Source organism: Perissodus microlepis, chromosome 2 (genome assembly GCF_051167445.1).
Source record: "Perissodus microlepis isolate ML-2025 ecotype Zambia chromosome 2, ASM5116744v1, whole genome shotgun sequence".
NCBI classification, from domain to species: Eukaryota; Metazoa; Chordata; class Actinopteri; order Cichliformes; family Cichlidae; genus Perissodus; species Perissodus microlepis.
Genome location: NC_140462.1, coordinates 22,769,008 through 22,795,237, shown reverse-complemented (window position 1 = coordinate 22,795,237; position 26,230 = coordinate 22,769,008). Strand labels below are relative to the sequence as shown.

General features: G+C 42.8%; 1 protein-coding gene across 4 annotated transcripts in view; it reads left to right on the top strand.

Annotated features, from left to right (window-relative positions):
- Positions 1 to 26,230, top strand: part of glra1 (glycine receptor, alpha 1) — a 119,015-nt gene that overhangs the window by 33,932 nt on the left and 58,853 nt on the right. For 2 of the 4 annotated variants that reach the window (XM_084952839.1, XM_084952830.1), the window contains exons 4-5: positions 830 to 868; positions 18,525 to 18,592. In XM_084952839.1, the coding sequence (XP_084808965.1) occupies positions 830 to 868; positions 18,525 to 18,592 (107 nt within the window). The remainder of the gene's footprint in view (positions 1 to 829; positions 869 to 18,524; positions 18,593 to 26,230) is intronic. The other 2 variants (XM_084952821.1, XM_084952812.1) reach the window with 1 other exon arrangement.

Here is a 26,230-nt window from a genome sequence, read left to right as displayed (position 1 = left end):
ATTTTAATAGCTTGAAAAGAAATGTGTTTGCTGTTCAGTGCATGAGAACCGTTTAATACCTGAAGGTCGACTCTGACGTTATGTCTGATTTGGAAGTCTTTGATTTGCAGAAAATTAGACGGCTTGGTGTTAAATCACACTTTAGCCGGCGGCTGTGAGCATGTGCTGATGAAGAAAATCTCTACTTTGTTTCCTTTCTTAAACTTTTTTAGACCAATCCGATGAGCCGCTGACGTTCAGTGGCACATCGGGCTAAGTCTTTATCGTTCCAAGGGCGAACGGGGGAAAGACCTACCTGTTGCCCAAAATTACCGAGGTCAAAACCATCAAGATAAGGGAAAAATCTAAATGAAGCCAGTTTGACATGTAGTCTTTGCACCTCCCCGCCCTCCTCCTCTTCCTCCTCTTTCTCTCTGGCCTCTTGCATCTCCTGTAGTGCATTTTGCTAGTTTTACTTCAGCTCCTCTTGACAGAACTGCATTGCAACTCTCCTCCTCTTCATCTCAGCGCATCGCCTCTCCTGTCCTGCCCGCTGCAGTATGGCAGTAGATTGTTTCTCTACAGTCTCATGCATCCCTCCTTCCTGCTATTGCCTTCACAGTATGTTGCCCCCCTCCTCCCGCCCCTCCCCAAGTCTCCCCCGCTGCCACACACTCACCCCGGCCGAGTGTTGGCAGAGTGTTGCGACACCGTAGATAATCGAGCCTTGCTGTCTTGTTCGCTCCTTGATAGACAACGCGGTTGTTTTCCTTAACGAGGACAAACAACGTGTAGTTGGTAACGTGTTGTTAGTATATGCTGTGTTTAATTCTCATCTTTTTTTTATTAGACCCCAAAGGCTCCAAAAATGAAGCTACTCACAAGAAAGGTACTTTCCCTTTTCCTGTTTCTTTTTCCCTTTTTTCTACTTTCTACTTCTGCTCTTCCCTCACCACCGTTTGTGATCATTTGTCTTTAATGCAACGACGAGGCATTTTCCAGATGTTGACACCATTAGGAACATGAGGGAAATGCTTTTTGGTTAAACTGTGGAGATGTTTTGCTGGAGGTTTTATCAGAAAATGTCTAGAAATAACTAAGAAAACTGCATTTCAGTATATTTAAAATATTTTAGGCGTGCACTTTTGACCTGACAGATGTTTTTCCTTTAGTGTCAGCCATGATTGTTTGCAGACAGTTGTGTCTGGCAATAGAAAACCTTTTTTTTCCTCCCTGGCACAGACAAATGTAGACACTTTGGTGATCACACCAGCAAACCTGTCCTTCTCCTAGTGTTTGGCTTTAAGTAAACTGCATTCATCACAGCACTATAAGAACAGTTTGTACTAAAAGACAAAGACATGGAGCCACTCAAAAAATGGACTTTGTCTGAGACAAGAAAACTGCCAGTTTTTAATATTATGTGAGCTTTCAAACTTGTGTTTTCATATCAGTGAACTTGATGTTCTGGTTCATTCAGAGATACACAACCAGCATTAAAATTTCACACAGAACATTTTTAAAGTGTTTTTCCAAACTCAGCTATAAGAATGATTTATTTTTGTCATCCTTGTGACTCATTTAATGGCACATGTAGTAGGGTGTGTAGCAGTGTTGTATTCTACCCGCCATCCTTATGTAATGCAGGAATGTGCAGTACTGCACAGCAGCCTGTGTCCTGGTAATTTTCTGCCATTATGTTGTTTTTACAGAGGTTTATGTAAATTGTAAAATTCATTATCAGAAAAACAGTTCCTTCATTTTACAGATTTTTTATTGTGTACCTTTAGTGTGCAGAAAATAAAAAGTAAAATGAAGTCTAGAGTAGAGCACGGACTACAACAGCTTTGTAACCTTTCTCCCCGTTTGCCCTGCGTTAAAGGATCGCTCTCATCTCATTTGTCCTCCTAGCTGAAGATGCTAATTCTGGTAGCACAGCAGGCCCTTTAACACAGTGGCTCCTGTCAGTTGTAACTAATATCTGCGTGGCCCTAATTTGCATGCACAGACTCTAAGCGGTGATAGAAAGCCCCATACACAATCCGCTCACAGGGTCCATCCTACAAATTACTGCTGCAGGACTTTCCAGACAATTACAGTTGGCGATGGAGCAAACAGCAGAGGTTACGCACTGGGTAATCTTATTGCTCGATGCTGCCAGACGGAGTCTGCAGAGTGCAGCGCAGGTTAAAGAAACGTCATTATTTTCAGTTGGATATGCCTGATCGCTATAGCAACAAGACCGAGGAAATAAGGCCGAGGTCCTATTCCTCCAAAAAGTTAACCGGCCATCTAACGATGAGCGCAGCAAAAAACGACCTCGGCAGTGGACAGTAGATGCGATCCTCTTGCGTCTGATTTCTCTGGGTGAATAACGCCATTGAGAGAGACGCCGTTTGCAGACTAAAGACCCCAATTACCTCCTCCCAGTACTGTCAGCATCACAGGAGACAGTGTTTATATTAGTAGGCAGCAGCCTGTCTGCCTCCGGGCTGCTGAGATGCATAACTTACACTCTGGCTTGGTGCTAAAAATAAATAAAATGAATATATAAAAGTGCAGAGCTGATAAGAAATCATTTCTCTTTTTATTGTTCAAATAGCAGGAGAAAAATTCCAGTTCACAGACGTGCTGGACAGGAAATCAAAGAATGTAGGTTGGACGTTAACGTGGGTCCGAGCTGCAGTCATATATTAATGTCTTATTCATGCTGCAGCTGCTTCGTTTGTAATTTTTGTGAGTCAGCCATGAGCTGCTTGCCCACTTCAGTCTCTAGATGATGGGATTTCCCCCTTTTTGGACCCACAGACCCTCCTCCACCTGTAGGTTATCCTTCATTTTAATCGCTAATCAACATAAAGCAGCACGGTCATGTAGCAGACCTACAGCAGTGCTGTGAAGACATGTCGTGCATTTTTGCTACAAAGGTGTATGTAGCGGTGATATTTTTGGCTGCAGACAGAATTGGTGGAAATGTCAGTTTTAGAAGAAAAATGATTAATGTCAAAGCGAGAGGGGAATATTAGAAGAAGAAAGGGATAGGATTGGAAGAATATGTCAAAGGAAAAATTAAATTATTTAGAAAGAGACACAAAATAATGAGTAGTAAAATAATATGATAGTAGGAGTGGACAGACTAAATGAAAGGAGAGCAAAGAGGAGGGAAGGAAAGGATGATTAGAGGAACAGACAAGAATGCTATAGAAGAGACAGCAAAGAAGGAACTCTGTGTACAAGGTGATGACGGCAGAGGAAAGAAGGAGTCTAACACACGGAGGAGATGGAGGCGGAGGGGAAGACTAGAGACCAGATAGGATGGAGAAAGAGGAGGAAGATGGCGGGTGGGGAGGTTTTACTTCCAGCGTGTTCAGCAGAATCCAATCAGCAGGTCGGGGCTCGTGCCTCTCCACGGCCACCATCAGATTGGAGGCTCTGCTCTGCTCCTTCTGTTGTGGGATGTTGAGCACATATTCCACAGGAGCCACCTCCTTGCAGATACTTTATGCAGATTACTGTTAGGCCAGGTTCTGGGCTCTCCGTCCTCCCACAGATTCAGTCCGTCTCCGCAGATTTACGTCCGTGCGAGCGCCCGTTTTCACAGAGGACGGCTCGTAATATGATTGCACAGTGCTTCAGAGAGGTGACACTTTAATGTGACGACTGCAGGTCAGAGCATATTGCGGTTATTTAACTTTTTTATTGAGGGCAAAAAATTGCTGCTATGTAGATTTATGCTTATCCGAGTGGCCTGTCTTATGAAGAACACCTTTCTAATGTGATTGCACAGTGCTGCAGAAAGCCAACGCTGCAGAATGATTACTGCAGGCTGGAGCACAGCACATCGTTTTACTGAACGTAAAGCTGAATATCCCCCTACACACAGTCGTTCCCATTCATGTGGCCTATTTTAAAGAGTATGGCATCACTGCACTGTAGTTTACAAAGAACATTTTAAGGGCTTTCCAAAACCACACGAATCACGAGTGCTTTGATCAAAATGACTAAAGATTCGTTTCACGGTTACAAAAGTTTTCTTTACGAGTCAGAAATTCTTTTAATGCTTTAAATCCATGTTAACCTTCAGAAGAACAACATACAGGCATGTATATTTGTGTGAAGCACTGAAAGTCTTATAAAGCAGACTATTGAAGTGTTGTATGATTTATTATCCCCATGTGAGGAAACAAAGAAGAACTTTGGTGTCTCCTTCTGTGGCCAAAGCAGCTCGTTTAATCTCTATTTAATATATTACCAGCTCCTGTGTTTGGTGTTCTGGGGTCATTTGAATGAAAGTAATTTCAGACTTTGCAGGAATTTAGAGTAACTAATTCACGCTGCCAAAATAAAAGTATCAAAGTATTTCACAACAAAAGCACCAGAGAAGAAAGCCTCAGATGATGAACATGAAGGACTGAAGCATTTTCTCTGTCACAGGCACTCATGTGAGAGCTCATATTATAGTTAATTACACACATAAATCACATAAAATTAACCCTAACTCTTTGTATATATTTTCACATATATTTCATAATTTTCTATCCAAGTAGTGAAAATATGCTTTTTTGGTGATAAATTAAATAATAAATAATGCAAGGAAACAGCTTTTTTTTACTGCAGTTAAAACAATAAAAAAAGAGTCAAAACATTTCTTTGATTTTAATGTTAACACAACGGCCTCTGTCTTTAATCCACACAGAAATAAAAAAAAACACAATCTTAGTAAAACGTTCTGAATATGAAGAAAAAAACGTTTTAAAGGTGAAGCCGTGTTCACAGCGATGGAAAAGTGTTTTTTAATAAAACTGAATCGACCTGTTTTAACAGAGTGTGTGTGTGTGTGTGTGTGTGTGTGTGTGTGTGTGTGTGTGTGTGTGTGCGCGCGTGCACGCGCGTGTGTGTCCACTAATCTCAAATGACTATCTACATTTCCCTCAAGATGATTAAAAGCGCCGAGCTAACGGCAGCACATCACGACACGCCATTAAATCACACGCCAATTTATTGAGGAGATGACCATCTCTGTCTTGCACGCACGCGCACACACACACACACACACACACACACACACACACACACACACACACACTCTGCAAACACTCCATCTGCACGAGGGCAGCAAACAGGAAAGATCACGCACAGAACACACACAGGAACTAAAACACACACATCGCTGCTCACATTTTTATTTTCCTCCCTTTTTTAATCTCTTTCACATTTTCATCGCTACCTCTCACTAATCCATTGATATAAAGCCCGAGTCACCTCGTCTCCGTCGCCATTGCAGACCTGCTATTGATTTCTGTCTCCCTGCGGGCAGCCGGCTGCCAGCCTGTCATGTTCTCCTGTCAGTCAGGTGTTTCTCCTCCTCCTTTTAAGACGGCTCCTGCATGAACTTTCTTCTTCAGGCGTCTTTGAGGTCGTCTTCAGCTGTGTGTCAAAGTGTGCAGCAGCCTCTTTCATTTGAATGAGGTCGTTAAATCAATGCAGCGTGGATGTTGCAGAGAAATCCAGTGAACGAGGATGACAGGCCAACATGACATCGTTTTGGTTTTATAATATATCCTCTAATGATTTCTGGGTGTTTGATCAAAAAAAAAGAAGGCTTTCTGCAGTGATTACAAAAGCGTCTGCATATTTCTGTGTACATAGTTCTTATTGCTCTACAAACTCTACTTTCCAACACACTGGTGCTCCCCCCTGTGCTGACTGCAGGACGTCACCGGTGACTCAAATGTTCAGAGGACAGACTCCAGGAGTGTGACTGAAATCATGGTCAGGCTCTGAACAATAGCGGCTACTGAAGATGAAGCATCCGGTGCTCTTCCAGCAAACGCAAACTATCAAACTCAGTGGCTGTTTTTCATCTTTGGAAAGGCCAGCCTCCTACATAATTTACAACAACTGGCATTTCAAAACGTGACGTCATTACTCAGGAAGCACCTACATTCACTCATAATGAAGAAAAAAGTATTTCAGCAAACTTTACCCATGAAAACAGATTAATTTAAACCCAATAAGATTCAATAATGTTTCATTAATTTCTCCTTTACATAGCATTGAGGTCAAGTGTGAGTCTTACTGATTTCATCCCAAACTGTGTCAGTGTCTGCCCTTTGTGCAGTCACTTTATTAAAATCACATATTGGTGTTTTATGCTGCATTTCAACAAATGACCCAAAATAGCAGAGATTATGTTCAAGTGAGGAGGATGGAGGGGTTAGCACAATATATTTCCCTGAGGCCACTGTGCTTATTTAATCATTTACAGTGAAACACAGCAATGGTCAAGAAGTTCCTCCAGCCTCTACCAGCTATCATCCCCAAAATATATCCCACCTCTGAGACTCTGACGCCGCTAGCTGGTCATTTTCTAGCAGACAGAAAAAACTTTAATGTGCTTGTTCAATATCAGATTTGAACTCGTTAAGTGTAATTATTCAGATCACAGATTTAACACAACCACACAAAAACTAAAAAGAACAAGTGAAACGTCCACACACAGCAGCTTTGAAGAAATGAAAGCCGTCGACTCGTCTCTGACCACAGCATCCGGTCCTTTTTTCTTATGACCTCATCACACAAGAAGCTCCTCAAACATGAAAATGACACCGAGGTGTCAAGAAGATCAAAATGTGACACCTGACTGAAAACCAGATTTATGAATTGGCGCAAATTAAGCACAACAGCCAAAAACATCAGGGTGACTGACTGAAGGGTCACTGCAGGGTCTGAGCATCCACCTGCACCGACTACGCACCTGTCCTGAGAACATCTCCCCCGTTATTCCGAATAAATAAGTGCTTCCAGCAGCAATAACACACACGCGTTATCCTGCACAAACTTTTTGTGCAATTTCACAATTTCTCAATTATTAGACCGGATAAACCTTAGTTTATCCGGTCTAATAATTGACTGGATAAATATAGAATGATATCTATATATATTTTCCTTTTTATGGGCGTGTGTTATAAAACACACGCTCATCATATTATGTATTTGTAATCAGGTGGCCTGATTACAAATGCATAATATTTGTAATCAGGTCACCTGTTCAGTCACAAAACTGATGCCGCACCACTTTACTCATTTCCAACAGCAGCTTTTTTAATGCCAGCAGCAGTAAGGTTGTCTCCAGGTGCTGGAAACGTTCAAACTACTGATGGTTTTCATGAGTACATGTTACAGAAGAATCATGACGCTAAATGTCCTTTAACCTTCAAAAAGCTTGTTTTTATTTTGTGCTTAAACTGAAATGACTTTGTGTGTGTGTGTGTGTGTGTTCAGATAGTATGCATAAACAGCTGGAATATTGCAGAGGGGAGTGTTCACATGCAAACACATGCTGCTGGCAAACAAACACATTCACACACATTCTCACTGTAAACATACAGGACACACACACACACACACAAATCTTGTCACACAGAGAAACGGGAAATGCTCACAGGCACAAATGCCAATTTTTAGTAAATATGCATAGACAAACACAGTTGTTCTCTCACTACTTCACACACACACGCACACACACACACACACACACACACACACACACACACAGAGCCTCAGGTGTTTTCTGACCAGGCTGCTATGCATCCATCCATCTCTCCATCCTCTCCCCTCCGCCTGCCTCCCACTTTGAATACATTTTATCTCGTAATGAAACTTGAACGCCCCGTGGCTGAAAGAGAGAATATGAATGAGAGGAAGAAGCAAAGTGACAAGAGACAGGAGAAAGTATCAGGAGAAAAGAAGAAATGGAATTGTGAAAAAAAAACGAAGGGCAGGAGGAGAAAATGGAGGTGGAGGAAGAGTAAAACACATTATAATGGCATTTCTCCGCCCTCACTGGGGAGGAAAATGAAGTTTTCCCTAAAGTTCACTCCATGGAAGAGGCAACGATGTCAATAGAAAACGCCATTCCTCATCTCACCACTGCAATTAAAATGTGACAGGAAGTGTTTTTTTTTTTTCCCCCTGTTGCTGATCTATTTACTCGCTCACCTAAAGGAAACCACGCTCTATAAAAGAGCCAGGGCTCCGGCTTGTATGTAGGACAATAATGAGAGCTGTCTGTGCAGCGCGTACGAGCACACAGCATCTGCATGGGAGTAAAGGCAGAATAAACCAGACAGAGGAGCAGACAGGTGCTTTGGTGTTCGAAACAGCTTTAAAGCAAATAAAGACATAATGAAAAATATATATATTTTGTATTTGTTTTTCATAAATAAATGAATAAGAAGAGAAAAAAGACTCCCAGAGGAAAATTGTGAACTGGGCCTTTAATGTTCACATTATTCACCCTGGAGTTTCCTCCTCCTCGTCGGATTCCTCTGGCAGCCAGTCAAGGTTCAACTGATGTATTTCTGACCTTTGTTTGGATTTAAAACGTCATCATTGTATGACATGAGTTATTTCTGATAATCATTCCTGAGTTCTGGTCAGGGAACATGGTGACTTTGTAGTAAACAACAAAGGCGAAACATGGTCGGACGGACAGCGCGGCTGTTGAAGTTGCGCAGGTACGTCGGTCCCGCTGCAGCACCGACACTGTGTTTGAAGATCGTTTTTTCAGAAGTGCAAAATCTTTTCGTGGCTTTTAGCGAACTTTCTTCGAAGTTGTGCTGAGCAACTTTCAGGAATATAAAGCTCTCGGGGTTTGATGAAATTTTCATTATTTCTCTGTTTCACTATCGAGTCAGGGGATTTATGATGCTTTCAAGTTCCCTGGGAAACTCTTTTTTTCCCTCTAGCTGGCATTTCGGCTCTGATGTTTATGTACGGTGGATGAGAACGAGATGATCACTTCCTCAGCTGTTGCGTTCGGACGTAATGGAAGAAAATCAGCGATCGGAAAAGAAAAACAACCTTCTGGCTCTCTCCGTTTTCTCACTTTTCCCTCAGTCCTGCTCTTCAGCTTGCACGGGCATGTGTAGGGAATATATATTAGTTCAATAAAAGAGTGAAACTGCTTTCCCCGGACCATATAGCCTCGAGACGACGCCTTATAAATATTTAACGTCTCGCAACCATTGTGGGATTTTTTTGCTGAAGGCAGCTCAATTGCAAAAGAGGCGATACTGCGTAATTCAGAGTATTATTCATTTAATTTGTAGCCTGTGACTTTTCTTCTCCCCCCGCCGCCTTTGCTTTGTTTTGCTCGATGCCATTTGTTGCTGGAAATAAATTCAGGCAGACCGCTGTGGTGTTGAGGTGTCACTTAGAGGACTGCAAATTGGGCATCAGGAGAAGAGAGAGTTAAATAAAGCATAGGAGAGCAGGGCCAAGGCAATCCTCCAGTTACCTGTGTTTTACAACTCTCCGAAGGCCTGATAATGGAGCGTAGCCCACTATACCACCTATACTCTTCCCTCTTGTAAAAGCACGGCATGTGCTTGATTTATGCCGCTTCATTAGTTCCACTTGGCGGTCCAGGTATGCCGCAGTAGGGAGGTGCTGTAAAATGAAGATGTCAGCGAGGAAAGCTGATAGATTGACTGGTTAATTGGTCCCTGTAAACACCGCGCTGATGATTAGAGGTTCGCAGGACAAGGGTTAGGATGAGTCCCCAGAGACCGATCTGTCAGCACCGGTGGCTCGATAAATACGTTGAAAATAAAGGATGCTGCAGTGGAAAGAGAATTTTGTCTCTCGGACGAGGCAGGAACAGGACGGGCGGCGTGTCGCTGGAGAGCACGACGGCAGTATGAAACGAGGAAAGAAGTGCAGCAGAGAGAAAGCTCTGGAAGATGTGTCCGCAGAGAGCTCGGCTTCTTCCTCGGTGTCGTCCTTCATCCCAGCTCCAGTTTTCCATAGTGATCATTTACTTTTGATTGCGTGATAGTTGTGACGATGGTAACTGAAGTGAGGGTGTTACGAAGGCACAGGAGGTGGAGAACGGTGGTGTGTTGTTGGAGCTGGGTGAATAATTGAATAGAAGGACTCGTGACTTCATACAGGCTGTGATTGCACAGTGAGTGTCAGTGATTTTCAGCACTGGAAAAGAAATACAGGCTGTAGCTGAAGCTCATATTACAGCTGTCAGCTGCTGAGGAACCCGTCATTAAGACTGTGACAGCTTCATGGCTGTGACAGCTTCTCCTGAAACACTCCGGGATGTCTTTTTTTCCGTGACGGAGGACTGTGGGTAGAGTACAGATGATAAAAAAAATGACAGCAGAAAATGTGCACTGCTGTTTGGTTGTTGCAACTGTTAACGTGTTGCCATTACTACGAGCAGGAGAGATCTTGCTGCCTCTGAAACGGATGCAGATGCAATCGGTCCCTGTTTTCAAAGCAACTTATGCGCATCAATGCATGTGCAAATCTGTTGCTGTCTACATACACAGAAATACACAAGTTTGCTACCTACACTCATTCCTGCCAGAAGCTCATAGATCTGAAACAGAAATCCTCCACAGAGAGTGACCATGCACGCCCGCAGCTCAACAGCAAAATGGCACAGGTGCTGAGCAAGCTTGTGTTTATAAAGGAAAACAACCAAAATATAATCAGCTGAGTCAACCCGTCTACTGCAAAGAGATGAGTTGCAACAGTCGCACTGCAGTTGTTTGGAGGTTGCCTCCTACCTTTGCAATTTCTTTGTGATTGAAAGTGGTCACTGCAACTAGTTACAGTCAATCACCAAAAAAACATCAGTGCGATGTTTGTTAGTAGGGTTTAGCTACACTGTGACTAAACTGATCCCCTCCCAGGAGATTACCATGCAGCGTTAACCTGATAGATAATGTATGATTTGCATTTAGCTCTACATCACTCTTTGCGAATGAATCCACAGTAGGGATCACTGGATTTAACCTCCACTCTTCCACTTCAAATCAAAACGTAAATCTGCTCCTGAGACTGAGCCGTGCCTGCTTTACGGCGCCACCGTCTTTTGAACAAGGTGGAGGACCGGCTGTCGTCATCTCAGTCATTGTCAGCAGATGGGGATTGAGACCCCTCGAGACCCCTCGAGAGGCTTGACTACACTGCGAGGACTGATGCAAGACCTCAGAGTGTCACTGGAGGTTGATTAAGAGGGCAGGGATGTCATGTTTGTTGGCCAACATCATCTCTGAAGCCTGCACCAAGCTGCTTGGATTCACTTGATAACCCGTATGAAATATGCATCTTTTTTGTTGCTGTACATTCAGCTACATAAAAAGCGATTTGGCAGAAGAACCGCAGAATGAGGCTGACAGAAGGCTGTGATGGAGAGTTCAATGATGCCAAATCCAGTTCCTTAATGTCTGAATAAACTGGTTTTCTTGGTCTGTGAACAGCAACAGAGGACAGAACTTCAGTGGAAGAATGACACCTGATTTGGATTTCTGCTTCTTAGTTTTTGAAATAGATGGAAAATCAGCAAAGGCGATAATTCTTTGAATGTGTAATGTGTAAACAGAGCTGGGCTGTGTGTTACTGGACTGGAGCTTCACTGCTTGTGTCCTGCAGTCTTTCACATATGGCACATGGAGGACGTGACATACCATGCTGTGCAGCGGATGCTTTGCCACGATGGAAGTGGGAAGCCTTGTCTTGGGGTGGCGATGAGAAAAATCAGGCCAAGCGGTCGTGTTTTCGGCCATCTTTAAACTTCCCCTCAGGACGTGCTGACGCAGAAATGCTCCCACGGGCTCATTCCACTATCCACAGCTCCTAGCGTCAGTTGGCAGCAAAGTGTTTGTTTCTAGCATCAGTTTAAAAATCACAGTGAGGGTGAAATGTTAAGTTGGCTCCAGTCTGCCGAGGGAATGGTGCTGAACTATTAATCATTAAAAAAGCAATTACACGCGCTTCCCCGGCAGGTTTATCAGGCTGCCATCTTCATGTTATCTCTATTTAGACCCATCTACTTCCTGGATCACCACCAAGCTCTTCTTCCCCTGTCAGTTCTGATTCACAGTGAAAAATGAGCAGACGATGATGACCGGCAAGTACAACACTAAGAAATGAAAGACGCTTGAAAGAACCAATACAGTTTACATCTGGCACCAAGCTAAGTGGAGTATTTCTCATCTGTTGAATGAGGAAACTGACTTTTTTAAATGTAGGTACACGTGTTCATTCATTCATTTTTCTGCAAGAATTCATGGTGACCTCTGGAGCATGTTGTGGTTGTAGCAGACTGAGGTATTCTGAGATTATCAGTGTTTCATTTGTATTTAACGTATTTTGTTGGTATGGAGTATGCTGGTGTGCCACAGGAGTTTTTTTTTCTACCTAACTGACCACAGATAACTTTATTCCTCTTAAACACCCCAATAAACATCAATAATCAGCCAAATCACTGAAGCAAGTTTACATCAGCTTCCCTAAAGTCACTGTCACTGACCCATACACCGCGCGTAACCAAATCTGACCATGACCGGGGCAGTTGGGCCTCGGGTTGGCGAGCAGGTCATCTACCGATCCAAAGCTTGGTGGAGCAGTCCCCGCCCCCTTCAGTCCATGTGTTGAAGCACCATTGGGTAAGATACTCAACTCTGATTTCCCCCGAATCATTCCTTAGATAAATATGCACATAAAAGTACTTTGATATAGAGGATGAATGAGACTTGTAGTAGAAAGTACTGTATGAGTACCAGCCTATTTACTATAACTTGGCTCAGATCAGCAGAGTGTCTCAATCAAGGAAGCACAGCAATTATAATCCTCATGTTTAAATTATTTTAAAATATAAAATAACTGGATGAATTTATTAAAACATTAAATTTGTCCAATCATTTTTGAGCATCTGATAAAACAATGACTGTGTTTTAACAGTTTGATTTAAAATCCGCGGTCATGTTCAAAAACCTATGAACCTCAATGAAAACGACAGGAAAATCCTAACGAGTCCTCTTTAAGCTCGTGTGTGTGGCATGATGGGGAATCACACACAGAGAGAGAGAGAGAGCTGTGTTTACAGCATCTCTGCAGGAAATGGCTGCGGCAGCTGCAGTTAGCAGAAGTGCTGAGAGGCCGAGCTGGGCCGGTTGTTTCGTCCTGCTTTATTAATGCTGTCACTTGTTTTTCATGGACATGGAGTTCAGCTGAAAGAGAGCGGGATTATTCGAGCCGCTCCACCTCAGCAGACTAGCATAGTCGCTAGCCTCAATTAGCCTGTTCGTGCGTGTGTGTGTGCGTGTGTGTGTGCGTGTTAACTTTACTGAGGGCCAGTGGACATGAATAATTGTAAAAGCATTCACAGAAATAAAAAAATTCAAATTTTGTTCAAACCTCAGGCACTTTTACAAAATGTAGCCTAATTAGTTACACATTCATTATTAAGAGAGTTTCATTAGTTTAAAAGAAAAGTTCCACATCTCCTTGCATTAATCTGACATTTCAAATTTGCTTCCATTTCACTGAGCTCTGTGTGATGTTCTGTAGCCAGCAGGGATGAAGAGCCATGTGATCAAACTTTATCAGCTGCAACAGTTGTGTATGTAGGTGCTGCTAAATCTATATTAATGGTTGTTGTGTGTTTGTGTGTTCATGCACGCCTCAGTGCACCTTCATGTCTGTGCACTGTAGCATATGCTAAGTCTGGTTGTGTTTATTTTAGCATACGTGTGTAATTGTGTGTTTTGTGCTTGATAAGTGACATTCGAGGTTATTGTAGTAAAAACTAAAACCAGGTGTGAAAAACATTTTAATTACCTAAAATAAAAATTAGACTTCAAACTAACTGAAACAATTGTGTGAAACGAAAAAAAAAAAAGTAATTTAAAACTAATAAAAACGTGTGTGTGGTGCTGTCTTTACACAACTGAACACAGACGTCCAAAGAGCTGAGACTCACATTGTTTTCAACATTAATATTCCCCTTTGACGGTATTTCAGCCACAGCTGGACAGACCATTAACACCAGCATGACCATCAACATCAGCATGTGTGTGAGGATGGAAGCCTTACACCACCGCCGACACCGCTTAGAAACATCAACGACCATTTTTTTAACATCCTGTATAACCAAAGTTAAAAAAGGTCGTTCAGGTTTAGGTTTCTGAACAGTGTTTACATAAAATCTGCATAAGAACAGATAGTTCCGTTAATTGAAATTGCTCACATGCATTTTAATGAGCACTAATTAAAAGAGTCTGCACTCAGAAATATGCCAGCACGTGATGAGATTCTGAAACTGATTCTGTCTGCAGCTGAAAGCAGACGGTTTAATTGAGAAATCTCCCTTTCATTCACGATGCAGAGACGTTATGTAACCGTTCTCGTGCCTGTAGAAGCGCACTCACGTCTGCTCTCAGCACTTGGCTCGCACGCTGAGGCTGATATAAGCTACAGGATCCTGTGACTCGGTGCCAGCCCATCCTCTGTGACACTTAACGAGCTGCTGCTTCTTCCTCTCGTCTCTGTCTTCAGCGGGAAGCAATAATGGAAAACGGTCTCTCTCTCCTCTCCTCTCCTTCACTGCATGGTTATTAAATGAACCGCTGTGGTGGAAAAGAAGGAGAAGGAGGAGGTTTTCAGTGCGTATTAGCTTCTCCTTCTCCTTCTCAGATTTTTGTGTCACGTGCTCTGAGGGACGTCAAGAAGAAAAGACAAATTGCGATATCCTCCCCTCACCACCCTCCCACCACGGAGCGAGAGGACTTTGAAGGAGGGATTGTGAACAAAGCCGGGATGCTGAGGAAACGTGTCAGAGGACTCGAGTTAGGCCTGAAAAGCCATTCTGAGAGAAATCACGGTGATAATGTAATACCAGCCGCTTTATGGATAAACCCTGTGATGCACTCAGAGCCTGCGCTCACCTCGTATCACGCGGGTGCAGTCGGGCAGGGATGATAGTTTACCAGGAGCCCACTTGTCTTACAAACAAGTTTTGCTACACTAAAATATGCAGATTTTAACAAAATGCACAAGATTAAAATATGGATACAGAAAAAATGAACGCGTTGCATAATTTATATCAGTGCTTGAATTAATCTTACACGTGACAAAATGCACAGACATTGTTACAGACATTTTCATTCAGTGTATTTAATTACAGACTCAGTAGGTTTTATATTAAAGTGTACACGCATTACATAAAATATTACCCAGTAGCTTTCTCTGAATCATATGTGTGTGTGTGATATTTCATCATATATTCCTCCAAAATCCTCTTCTCTACACAGATACAGGCTGGAAAACATATTTCGATCATTCAGGCACGTTAATTTATCTTTGGTTTGATGAAGTAAAGCATGAAACTATTAACATTAGAAAAATAGAAACGCTCCCTTTCAGAAGACAGACTGCAGCAAAACAATATTTTAAACTTGTGGAAATGAGAGAAGCCTGAAAGCCGACGGCTCTGATCTTCTTCTTCTCACATTTTAAAGTTTGCATTTAACATCGAGGGTGTAAATCTGAAGCATACCAAACACATAAGCTGTATATTTACATGGTTGGAGAGCTCTGGGTACCGTGCAGAAGACAGATGACAGATGCAGAACAAACAGAAACACAGCAGAGTCGGTGAATGTTAGACGTGACTGTAACCAGCATTAATCTTCCACAGTTCCCACGGGTCTACTTCGAGCATCCCTTATCTATCACATCTGAAGTAAATGAACCCCAAATGCTGGCAGGTTAAATGTCTTCCTCTCCTCCTCCACCTGCAGAATGCGGTGATTTCTCTTTAGCTACAGTGGAACAAACTCATTTCGCGTGCAGCCACTTTCTTTTGCCACAGTGGAAACCAACTAGGTTCATTTAATATCTCCGTTTCTCAGTCGCTCTTTCTGCTTCGCCCTCGTTTCCTCACACGCCCGCGTCACTAATCTGTCGTTTGCGTAAATATGATGCTGTACATGTCACATGACCATCCATCGCCTGTGTCAGGCTCTGATGATCTTTTACCTTTTAACCATACGTCGTCAACCCGGTGACTTAACATCTGTCTGTGTGTATGCCTCCGGCACTCCTCACACTGTGACAGAGAGCGTAATTGGCCTTCAAAATAATCCAGACCCCTTCCTTCATTTCCAGCTAGCCGCCAGCAGTTAGAATTAGACATAGAGTTTAACCAGGGACATTAAAGGCAGACCGTGTGTGTGAGAGAGAGACCTTAACTTACATCAACATGTGTGATTCAGCCATTTGACTCATTAAAAATCAAATACATTTTTTTCTAAGATCTCTAATGGGAAATGGATTAAAAATAATCGGATTACAGTAATCTGTTTACAAAAATGCGTTTGAAATATGTAGGCAGTTATTAGTGTAATTATCTCACAGACAAAGAGCTGATCATACTGTGTCTGCAGACTTAAATCCAATACAAGGAAAATGCTTCATTTGAGGATCATCCTGCTCCTACTGGAGCTGTGAAGTTCTTTGAGCCTGATGAATGGAAACATGCAGACTGAGATGATACTGTGATAAAGCATGATATCAGAGCTGACGAGGCCTCTGTGATTGGTTCTACTGGGAGGATTTTTATTGGTGTAGTACACCAGCGAGCGTGATGTGCTAAAAATGGTTATAAGGAAGGTCAGAGGGGAGAACGCTCAAAGGAGTGATTTTTTTTTAAACCAGGTGTCTGCAGTGGAGATGTGTATGTGAAGACTTTAGTTCAATCAGCCGTTTAACAGAGAAGGTTCCCCAAAACTGTTTCAATGAGGCCAAATTATTAGAGGCGGCCTGAAGAATCACAGACCTGCAGGTTCAAGCTGAAACTGGACACAAAACCTTTCGTCTTATTAATCCTCACATCTAATGTTTTTAATAAATGTCTTATTTAGTTATTTCAGTGGTGTTTTGTTGAATCTGTGTTTCAGTATTTAGTTTTATTCCTTGCACCAGCCATTATCACGCCACCTGCTCTTTCATCGCTCATGCAATAATCTGACTGACTGACTAAGGCTACAACAAGGATTTATTATAGTGTCAACCTTTAGCATATTAAACGTTAGTTTCATATTTGAAAACTGACTTTTTATTCTACATTCATTGATGCAGCTTGACTTGGTTTTCAGAGTTCAGCCAGATTATAATGAGTGAAAGGAAAGAGAAAAGAGAAAAAACACGAACTCTGAAGCCATTTAGCCATTTAAACTACTGGGTCGGTGTCCGTGCTTCTTACTGCATTTGTGTTTGTAGACTCCAGTGAGACAAAGAATCGTGGAGACGTGCACGAGGCTGCTGACTCTCACCTCGACTAACTCATCAACCTTGAACGCGGCGTCTCGTCTCTGAGAGGAGAGAGGGCAGACTGTCTTGGTTGTTATGATTCCCTTTGAAAGGACACTGTGGGTTCATTGACACCACTCGAGTGGGCTTTTCAAGGCTCGGGGGGATGTGTAATTGGTTTTCTCGTTTGTAGTTTTCTCGAGTTGTAATGAGACGTTTGCGCATTTCCTCGTCTCAGCGGCTCTGGGACAAACTTCCTGCTGTTGTCAGGCAGTAGGACGCTGTCAGAACATTTAAGTCTGGAAAAGCGAGTTGTTTATTCAGCCAGTGTTTGAAGCCAACTTTCCCGCAGCAGAAGGTTTCTTTCACTTTGTTTACTTCCTGCAGTCTGCCATCAACTCGCTTCAGCTTTAATCTTCTCTGCTGCTTTAATATCCGGCAACACGCAGACTGATACACGCAAACACATCCACTCAGCTTACATCGATTCAGAACACATGAAGAATCTTACGCTGTAAACCAACCCCGACAAAGTGCAGCAATTATCAGCAGCGAGGAGAATGTAAAGCAGGAGGCTGCAGACACCAACCAGGCCCAGCATTCTGAGTAACACTGATTACCTGTCCATCATGGCACCTGTTAGTGGGCGGGAGATATCAGGTGGTCATCAGAGTTGATGTTGGAAGCTGGAAATATGTGTGAGCGTGAGTATTTGGCTCAGGGCTCACTGATGATGCACGTGGGAAACGAAGGCTAGTCCGTGTGGTCCGATCCAACAGAGTGGCTGCTGTAGTTCACTCTGCAGGAAATGTTCATGCTGGTTCTGATAGAAAGGAGTCAGGATACACAGAGCATCACAGTTTGTTGTGCATGGAGCTGCAGATCAATCAGGGTGTCCATGCTGACCCCTGACTCTGCTAGCAATCCGGTTATTAAGTGATGACATATGAACACTGCTTCCGGGTCCAAACTACTCTGTGTTTTTAAGGTTGTGGTGTTTTTAACATGTTTTAATGATTTGTATCTTGTGCTGTTTAATTTCAACAAACCCCATAAAAAAAGTCAGTGATCACTGTCAGCCTCGCTCGGTTTTTATCATGTTTTCATGCCTAAGTTTAATTAATTTCCTCAGAAATTCAACATGTCCTCAGTGAAAATCAATGAAAGCTCTTTTAGAAGTGGAACAACATCTAAAGGCTCATCAGAAATTATTACCCACAATGCACACATTCACTCTTTACAGCTTCTATACCGACTCAAATTCAAGCTGCTTGCAGTGTTGATGCAGTGTTGAATCCATGTTGAGCTCTGCAGTCAACTCTCACGAGCAGGTTTCCACGTTCTGTGATGACGAACACGTCTCCACGTCTTCTGTCTGCATAAATATTATGAACTCTAACTTCTCGTGTCTCTCTGCTCCCTCTCTCCAGGTCCGCCTGTCAACGTAACCTGCAACATTTTCATCAACAGCTTCGGGTCCATCGCCGAAACAACAATGGTGAGCTGATTTATTCTCCATATCACACCTCGGTGTAAAGACTTTCACATCATTTTTTTGTCACTTTTGTCTGTGTGGATTCGGACGGTCGGGCAACTAATAGAAACTGTCACGTCTCGTCGCGGCTGTGTTTCAGCTCGGGTAACTCCGCCCTGAAAAATTTAATTAATTTAAACGAAAGCTTCACCGATATTCAGCACATCCAAAAGTTTCACTTTTATTTCCCTTTAAAAATTAAAAGCGTTCTGCCCTGTGAGCATTTCGAAATTTCTCTGCCTCATTGACCCCGTCTCCCATTTGCTACACTTCATTTGTTAGAGCGCATCACTGCCGCGACCATTTGCATAACAACGTAGCAGCCCCGTGCCTGTTTGTACGCAGTGGAGTGGAAATTTACGCTCAATCATTACACAGAAAACCCATTAGTGCTAATATAACTGAACCAGCAACCTTCACAGAGCAACAAGGCTCAGAGCCGATATGACACCAACCAACCTTTGTGTGTCTTCGCATGTGTGTGACAACAGAGGCTATTTCAGCATCCGCTGCCTCTGTAAGTGTTTGTAAAAACGAGGCACGCTCGTGCCGCTAACCTTCAAAACATACATGAATCACTTCTTCATCCAATGAGAGCTCTGAACTTGTCAGCTGTGTGAACCTTCTGCAGGGCCTCGGGCACATTCGCAGATTAAACATCGTTCAGCATGCACACGTGTAATGTGGTGTTGTGTTTTTTTACTTTGAGGAATTTTGCATCTAGTAGTAAAAGGCTGTTTTGATCAGCGTGACCAAGCACCCCAGAAAAGTCCTTATTTTCCTCCCTGTTTGCTTTTGCCCGAGCAGCTTTAGGATTTAACAAACACACAAACACTCCTGTGAAACAGCCCACAGCTCCCTGTCTCGGGCAGGTAGTACTGTTTGAAAAACTGGTTTTCAAGGCCCTAAAAGTTGAAGATCAAAGGAAGGTTTTATGTTCTGCCATCCTGTTAGCAAAGAAAACGTTGTAAAAACACCAAAACAAAAGTGCATTTTTCCTGCGAGTCAGATCCAAAGTCTTTCAGTTTACCTGTGTGCCAGCGAGCCCATTAAGTTGACTCAGTCTGACACGGTGTACACGTTCCTGCTGCTGCAGGAAATACTGACAGTAGTGTTCAACAGCGTGCCGTTTCCCACTGTTTAACTACTGTTCCAAACAGAAAGACAGTGTCCTGCTGCTAGGGGAAATTGCGTAGCCCATTTTGAAAAAATATATGACATTTATCTCATCCGAGTGAAAGAGCTCGGGTAATAGAGAGAGTCCAGAAAGTTGTGAAAGACAAAAACTGTATTGTTTCTGGCGTTTAGCTTTAATCCAAAGTGAAGCCGCAGTGTCAGCAAAACTCAAAGAGACAGCACCAAGGAATCCCAGTGAGATGCATCCGTTGACCATTCATGACATCACCTCACTCCCAAACCACAGTAAGTAACCCAGGATTTTCCTTGATCTCAGATTTGGAGGCCTCAGATCTGCTCTTGCGGTTGCTACTTCACAGCAAACCACACCAGAGTGTGCAGAGTGGTTCTCACAAAGCCACACACGGATCGTTACCAATGAGCATACACCATATGGACAAAAGTACTGGGCTACACCACTTCATCTATGAATTCAAATCAAGTGCCTGGCCATGCAGTCTGCCTCTACCAACATCTGTGACACAGTGAGAGGAGTTCACTGAGCACAAGACAAGACAAGAAATGTGTGTCCTGTTAGATATTCCACAATCAGCTGCATGTGGAAGCATTTCGTAACCACAGCAGCTCAGAGCGGGCTCGCAGCTGAGGCTAGTAGTGCAAAGACGCTGTAGAACTCCAAACCTCCTCTGGCATTAACATCAGCACAGAAAATGTGCATCAGGAGCTTCGTGGCTGAGGGGCTCCTGTAGGTGTAATGTGAAGGTGCCCAGTGCTTTGCCTCATATTACATTATTACTTTAAAAATAAACATAAGACCAGGAAAAAAGAGGGAAACACGTGGGAGAATAGGTCTGTGAAGGTTCTCAGTCATCCAGGTTATCGTAGTCAAAGGAGCTTGCAAAGAAAAGCGTCTGGACTTCTTTAAGACGCTTTTCTTTGCAAGCTCCTTTGACGTGGGAGAATAGAAATGATAAAAGAATAATGTGTTTGGAAGAAGAAATGATGGAGGAAGGAGAGAAGAGCAGAGAAATGGTAGAAAGGAAGGAGGAAAGAAAGACTGAGGCAGAGCCGAGCAGCAAAGGTAGACATCCCACAGTACACACACACACACGCACACACATGCACACACACACACACACACACTGAATCTGGTGGCTTCTACAGATCCTCAACATGCAGAAAAAAAATCCAGATTTTCTCTCTCACAGAAGCAAAATCAATGGAAAAACTGAAGAAAAGAACACTTTGTGGCAGTATTATTCATTAAAATGATGAGCAGAAGAACACAGAGAAACTTTTAATACCTGTTCAGCTGATGCCCCGCACCCCACCTGCTTCAGTAAAGCTCACTGGGTTAAACAGGTGACCTACTGCACAGGCCTGAGCTTGAATCCACCCTCTTCCTCTCTCTCCCACCTTTCTTATCCACTCTCACTTGCCCTGTCATAACAGGGGCTAAAAAGCACAATTAATATTCACATATAAAGTCAGAGTTATGTCATAGAAGTAGACCACACATGGAAATGCTTCACGCTCTGGACACACCATCTATAGACCAACGAGACCAATTTACGGCGGTTTCCAGTGCTCGGATAAAGTTCTGTGAGAAAATGAAAACATGTTGAAGATCCAATGTGAAACAGAGACCTGAATGAGTGTTTTGATGATGATATAGAAACCAAATATAACAGACCATAGAGTCAGTCCACGCACTGCAGACCACAGTCAGAGCTGGTGCTCTAATCTCTCAAATGGTGGATTATAGGAAAAAGCAAAGTACTGATATAATTGGATTTATCAGCTTTTATCAAAGCAGAAAATCCATTTTAAACCTCAGGAGGCGAAACACAGAGCGAGCAGCAGCAAGGACGCTGTTCACTGCAGTGTGTAACTACACTCCATGCTCAGCACACACACACGCACACACACACACACACGTCTAGCTATGTTTGTGAGAAGTATATTTTGTGTTCCTTACCCAGAACCATCACAAAACCAAAACCAAAAAATGTCTAAACCTCTAAAATGTCCTTGACGGGTCCTCACAAAGACATAAGTGCACACGTGCATGTATCCACCGAGTTGCTGGGGCGGGTCGCTGATAGATGGAGTGAGTAGAATGGCGCAGTGCTCGCTAAAGTCCCACCGGTATTCCTGTTTCAGCGCTCTTCCCACTCACTCTCTCTCTCACACGCACACATACACACGTGCACACACACACACACACACACACACAATCTCTCTTCATTCTTTCACACTTCCTTTGTAGCACACGTGCACACACACTGAAACCTTAAACATCTGATTACTGATTATTGGAATATTAAATCATAAGTAAGACATGTATTACATTAAAAAGTGTTGAGCTGCTGTTTCTTTTCTTCTTAACACAGTTCATACATTTTGATATAAGCTTTTCTTTCGTATATATGTCAGGTTATCTAAAATGTTATCCTCATGTGCACTAATGAGTTTTATCTCATTAATTTGGACTCGTGTGCATAAATGTGCACTACGTGTGTTTGTGAGTCATCGAAGGAAGAAATCTTACAGTAAAGTAATCTGCCGTGTTTTTATCTGTGGAGTCAGAATAAAGGAATGAACTTTGTGAAGTTTTGTCAGTGAAAATGCATCAAAAGATTCATTTTGTGCTCATATTTCATACAGCGCTGATCTAAATGTTACCCTGGGACAGAAAACCAGATTCATTTCAGATATATAACCGCTGTCTTCCACTGATGTGCTGCAGCTCTGTGCCTCCCACTTTTCTTTCTCACATGTCTACAAAATCATCATTTTCCAGTTTTTGATTTGCGACTTCACATTCATGGGAAACTGTAACCATCTCAAGGCAAAAGTTTCTCATCATCAAACAGGTTTCAGGTGGGTGATTTAATTAGAAGTTTAAATTGGACACGCCAAGCTCGAACGGTCCAGGTCTAACGCGTCGGCACCCTCCTCGCCTCTTTCGAGATCCGGGCAGAGGCTTGCTTCCTGGATTTCTCGTAAACTGTTCCGACATCTCACAGAGCTGCAGGCGCAGCTTTGGCTTTTTCCCAGGCCGCATGCTGAAGACAGCATGTTTCCCTCTCCACGCGCAGATGTGCCACCATAATGTGTGAGCCTCCGTGACCTCCTACCTCCTCCTGAGCGCCGTCCAAGGAGACGGCAGGATGTTATGACAGGCATGGAAATAGAATGTGGCTGCCGCTGTAGTTGTTGTTGTTGTTGCTGCAGGAAGAAGAGGAGGAAGAGTATTGCATCCTTTCATGCGTGGTTTACTGCCTGAGTTTAATACATGCTGAAATGAGCAAGGTATTGTGTAAGTACAGCAGTTCCTCTGCTGATGGTTTCATAACAGCACATCGACGGTAGATGGTAATGTCAGGGTAGCACTTAACAGTCCGACGGCCTCGTGTCTCGTTCTCAGATAGAAGGGTTTAATATGAAGCTGCCTCAGTATAAACGTTTTTAATAAATGAGTCATCTGCTCTCCTAACACTGAACTATTCCCTGAAATGAATCGTTTGTGCATTCAAATTACTTTCCCCTCATTTCGGTCCGAGACAGATTTGATGTCCGCTTGCTGATTTCTGCATTTTAATGTTTGTCCATCTGCAGCCACGAGGAGCCTCTGACCCATAATGATGAGGTTTTATAGACCAAATGAATGTGCGATGTGACCACTTTTTCCAGTGAAACAATTAAATGCTTTCAGGGCATTTCAAAATAAAATATCTTTGCAGATAGAACATTAACTGCAGGGTGCCTGTCTCTCAGGCTGAGAAAGCTCATAGTCAAAAATGCAAGTAAACCTCATTTATCCATTTTGAAAAAAAATATGTTTTCAGTTCATGAATTGAAAGGAAAAGCTGCTCGCTCTGCTCACTTTCAGAATTAAAATCACAGATTGGATTCTGTTAGGACTCTGAAGCTCATTTACACACAATAAATCAGGTTTAACCTTTACTATATACTGCAAACTAAGACATGCATTTTCATTTTTGGGCACTTTTAATGTTTTTCTTTGCAAATGTATATAAGCATGGATTAATCCTTTGTAGACTGTGAGGAGTAGGCTCAAAGAGTTAGGGTTAGAGTAATATTATTAATAGTATTCAGTCTGATAAATGATCATAAACGTACCCTACCATTGGAAGCATGTTGTTACCAGTGCTTCTGAGAGCAGTTGGACGAACAGACTGGTACGAGTTTGTCTATGTCTCATATTTGTTAAAAGGAAATGGACATGTGCGTTATTCAATGTGATCACGTAGATCCAGTGAGTACATGTTTTAGATTTACTCACACAAACTGGCTGCAGGTTAGAGATGTTTATAAACATTCAACAGCAAACAAACAAACAAAATTATAGCAAATACAAACATCAGGAGCACAAACATAACTGGACAGTGACATAACCATAACCATACCCATCTAAGGAGCTTGGAAATAAAAGTGTCTGGACTTCTTTAAGTTTCTTGAAGACGTTTCATCCGAGAAGCGTTTTAAGCTCAGGTATTTAACCCTAGTGGGAGTGTCCCTTAAGAGGGTCGTTGACCCACTATTGATCATCTGCACCATCACATGAGCCAAGGTGTGAAAAAGGTGTGGGTCATTATCAGCAAAGGTTTCAGGTAAAAACCATTGTGAGACCTTACCTCACCCCATCATGTGACTTACTGAGATCAAGATGTGAGTGGGTGCCTGGGGAGGTTCTCAGACAGATGGCAGACAGTTGGTGTTGTAAGCCCCACCCTCAGTTTCTCTGATGACAGGGATGACAGTGTTGTTCTGTTTGTGATTCTGTTTCTCCATAGTTGGTTTCTGACCTTTTTCCTGTGTGCCTTTGCTGATTTGATGATAACCACATGTTTTAAGAGCTTCCTTTACAAGTGTGTGTTCCCTCTTTTTCCCTTCAGGCTTAGAGGGAACATTTTCTGCCTGGTGTTGTAGGGTCCTGATTAATCCAAGTTTGTGTTCCACAGGGTGGTGGGAGTCAAAGAGAAGAAATTGGTCTGTGTGTGTGGGCTTCAGGTAAACTTTAGTGTTGAGGTTTCCATCCTCCTCCATGCACACAGCACAGTCCAGAAACAGCAAACTGTTAACCTTTGTGTCTTCCCTGATTAACTTGGATGTTTCAATCCACTGAGTTGATGTGAGCAGTGAAGGCTTCTACTTCTTGGGTTTGGATTTTGACCCAGGTGTCATCCACGTATCTGTACCAGTGGTTAGGTGGTGTATCTTTAAACGAGCCCAGAGCCTTTCTTTCCACTTCCTCCATGTAAAGGTTGGCTATAATAGGTGACACCGGGAGCCCATAGCACATCCACGTTTTTGTCTGTAGAAACCCTCGTTGTGTTTAAAATATGTGGTGGTGAGGCCGAGGTTTAACAGTGTGCGGAGTGAAGCTGGTTCTGCAGTCTACACTGCCTAAGTTGTAGGTATGCCAGTGAAGAGAGAAACCACATCAATGGACACTATGGTTTCACCTGGATCCAGAGTAAGTTTCTGGAAATTGTTGGTGAAGTCAGAGGAGTTTTTAATGTGATGGGGTGTGTTCCCCGCAGGGGGCGCGAGGATGGTGGCGAGGGGCTTGGAAATGTTGTAGGTGGCTGAGTTTATGCTGCTAATGGGTCTGAGTGGGACTCCTTCTTTGTGGATCTTCAGAAGTCTGTAAATAGAGGGTATATCACCCCCTGGGTAGAGACTGGGTACAGATTCACAAAGCTCATAAACAGTTGAACACAGACGATCAGTACAATGACCCTGAGTTTGAGACTTTTTTATTTCGAGTTTATTTTTTTTAAAAAGGGTGAGTGTTAGCACAGTTCAATAACCTCATGTAGCATACAATATTAACACCGTTTGAGTGTGGCGTGTTAGCGGGACACAGAACTGAGGGGAAATCAGGACCACCAGTGGCGGGACATAGGAGGGAGAGGAGTGTGGCCAATGCTACAAAGACTGTGGATTCACTGAGATGACACTGAGCTGCAATTCACTCAACACATACATAATAAAGTTAGCAACAAAGGCAAATGAATATAAATAAACAGTGTAAGACTAATTGACAGTGGTAAACCAAAACATTGAGAGGGCATTTGTTTCCATTGAATTTGACCATGTAGCATTTTCCGACCTACTGCAGCTACAGTTGCTGCAAATTGTCAAGCAGCTTTGCGACCCTCCTTTACTCCAACATTTCATTAATGTGTTGACTTCTACTCTGCTCATAGAACGCCATACCACTGGATATACATTACTGCAGATGGATACAGTAATCTTCTTTTGACTGCAGAGAAGCCGACTGACCTGACATGTGCATGATGACTGAATGTTGATTATGTCTGCCAGGTTTGGGTGTTTTTACCCATTTGATTGTGGTGTAGAACTGCACAATGGGGTACTGGTTCTAGTGGAGTCCTGTGATCTCTGAGTGCCCTTCTAGTTATCTTTGTTTTG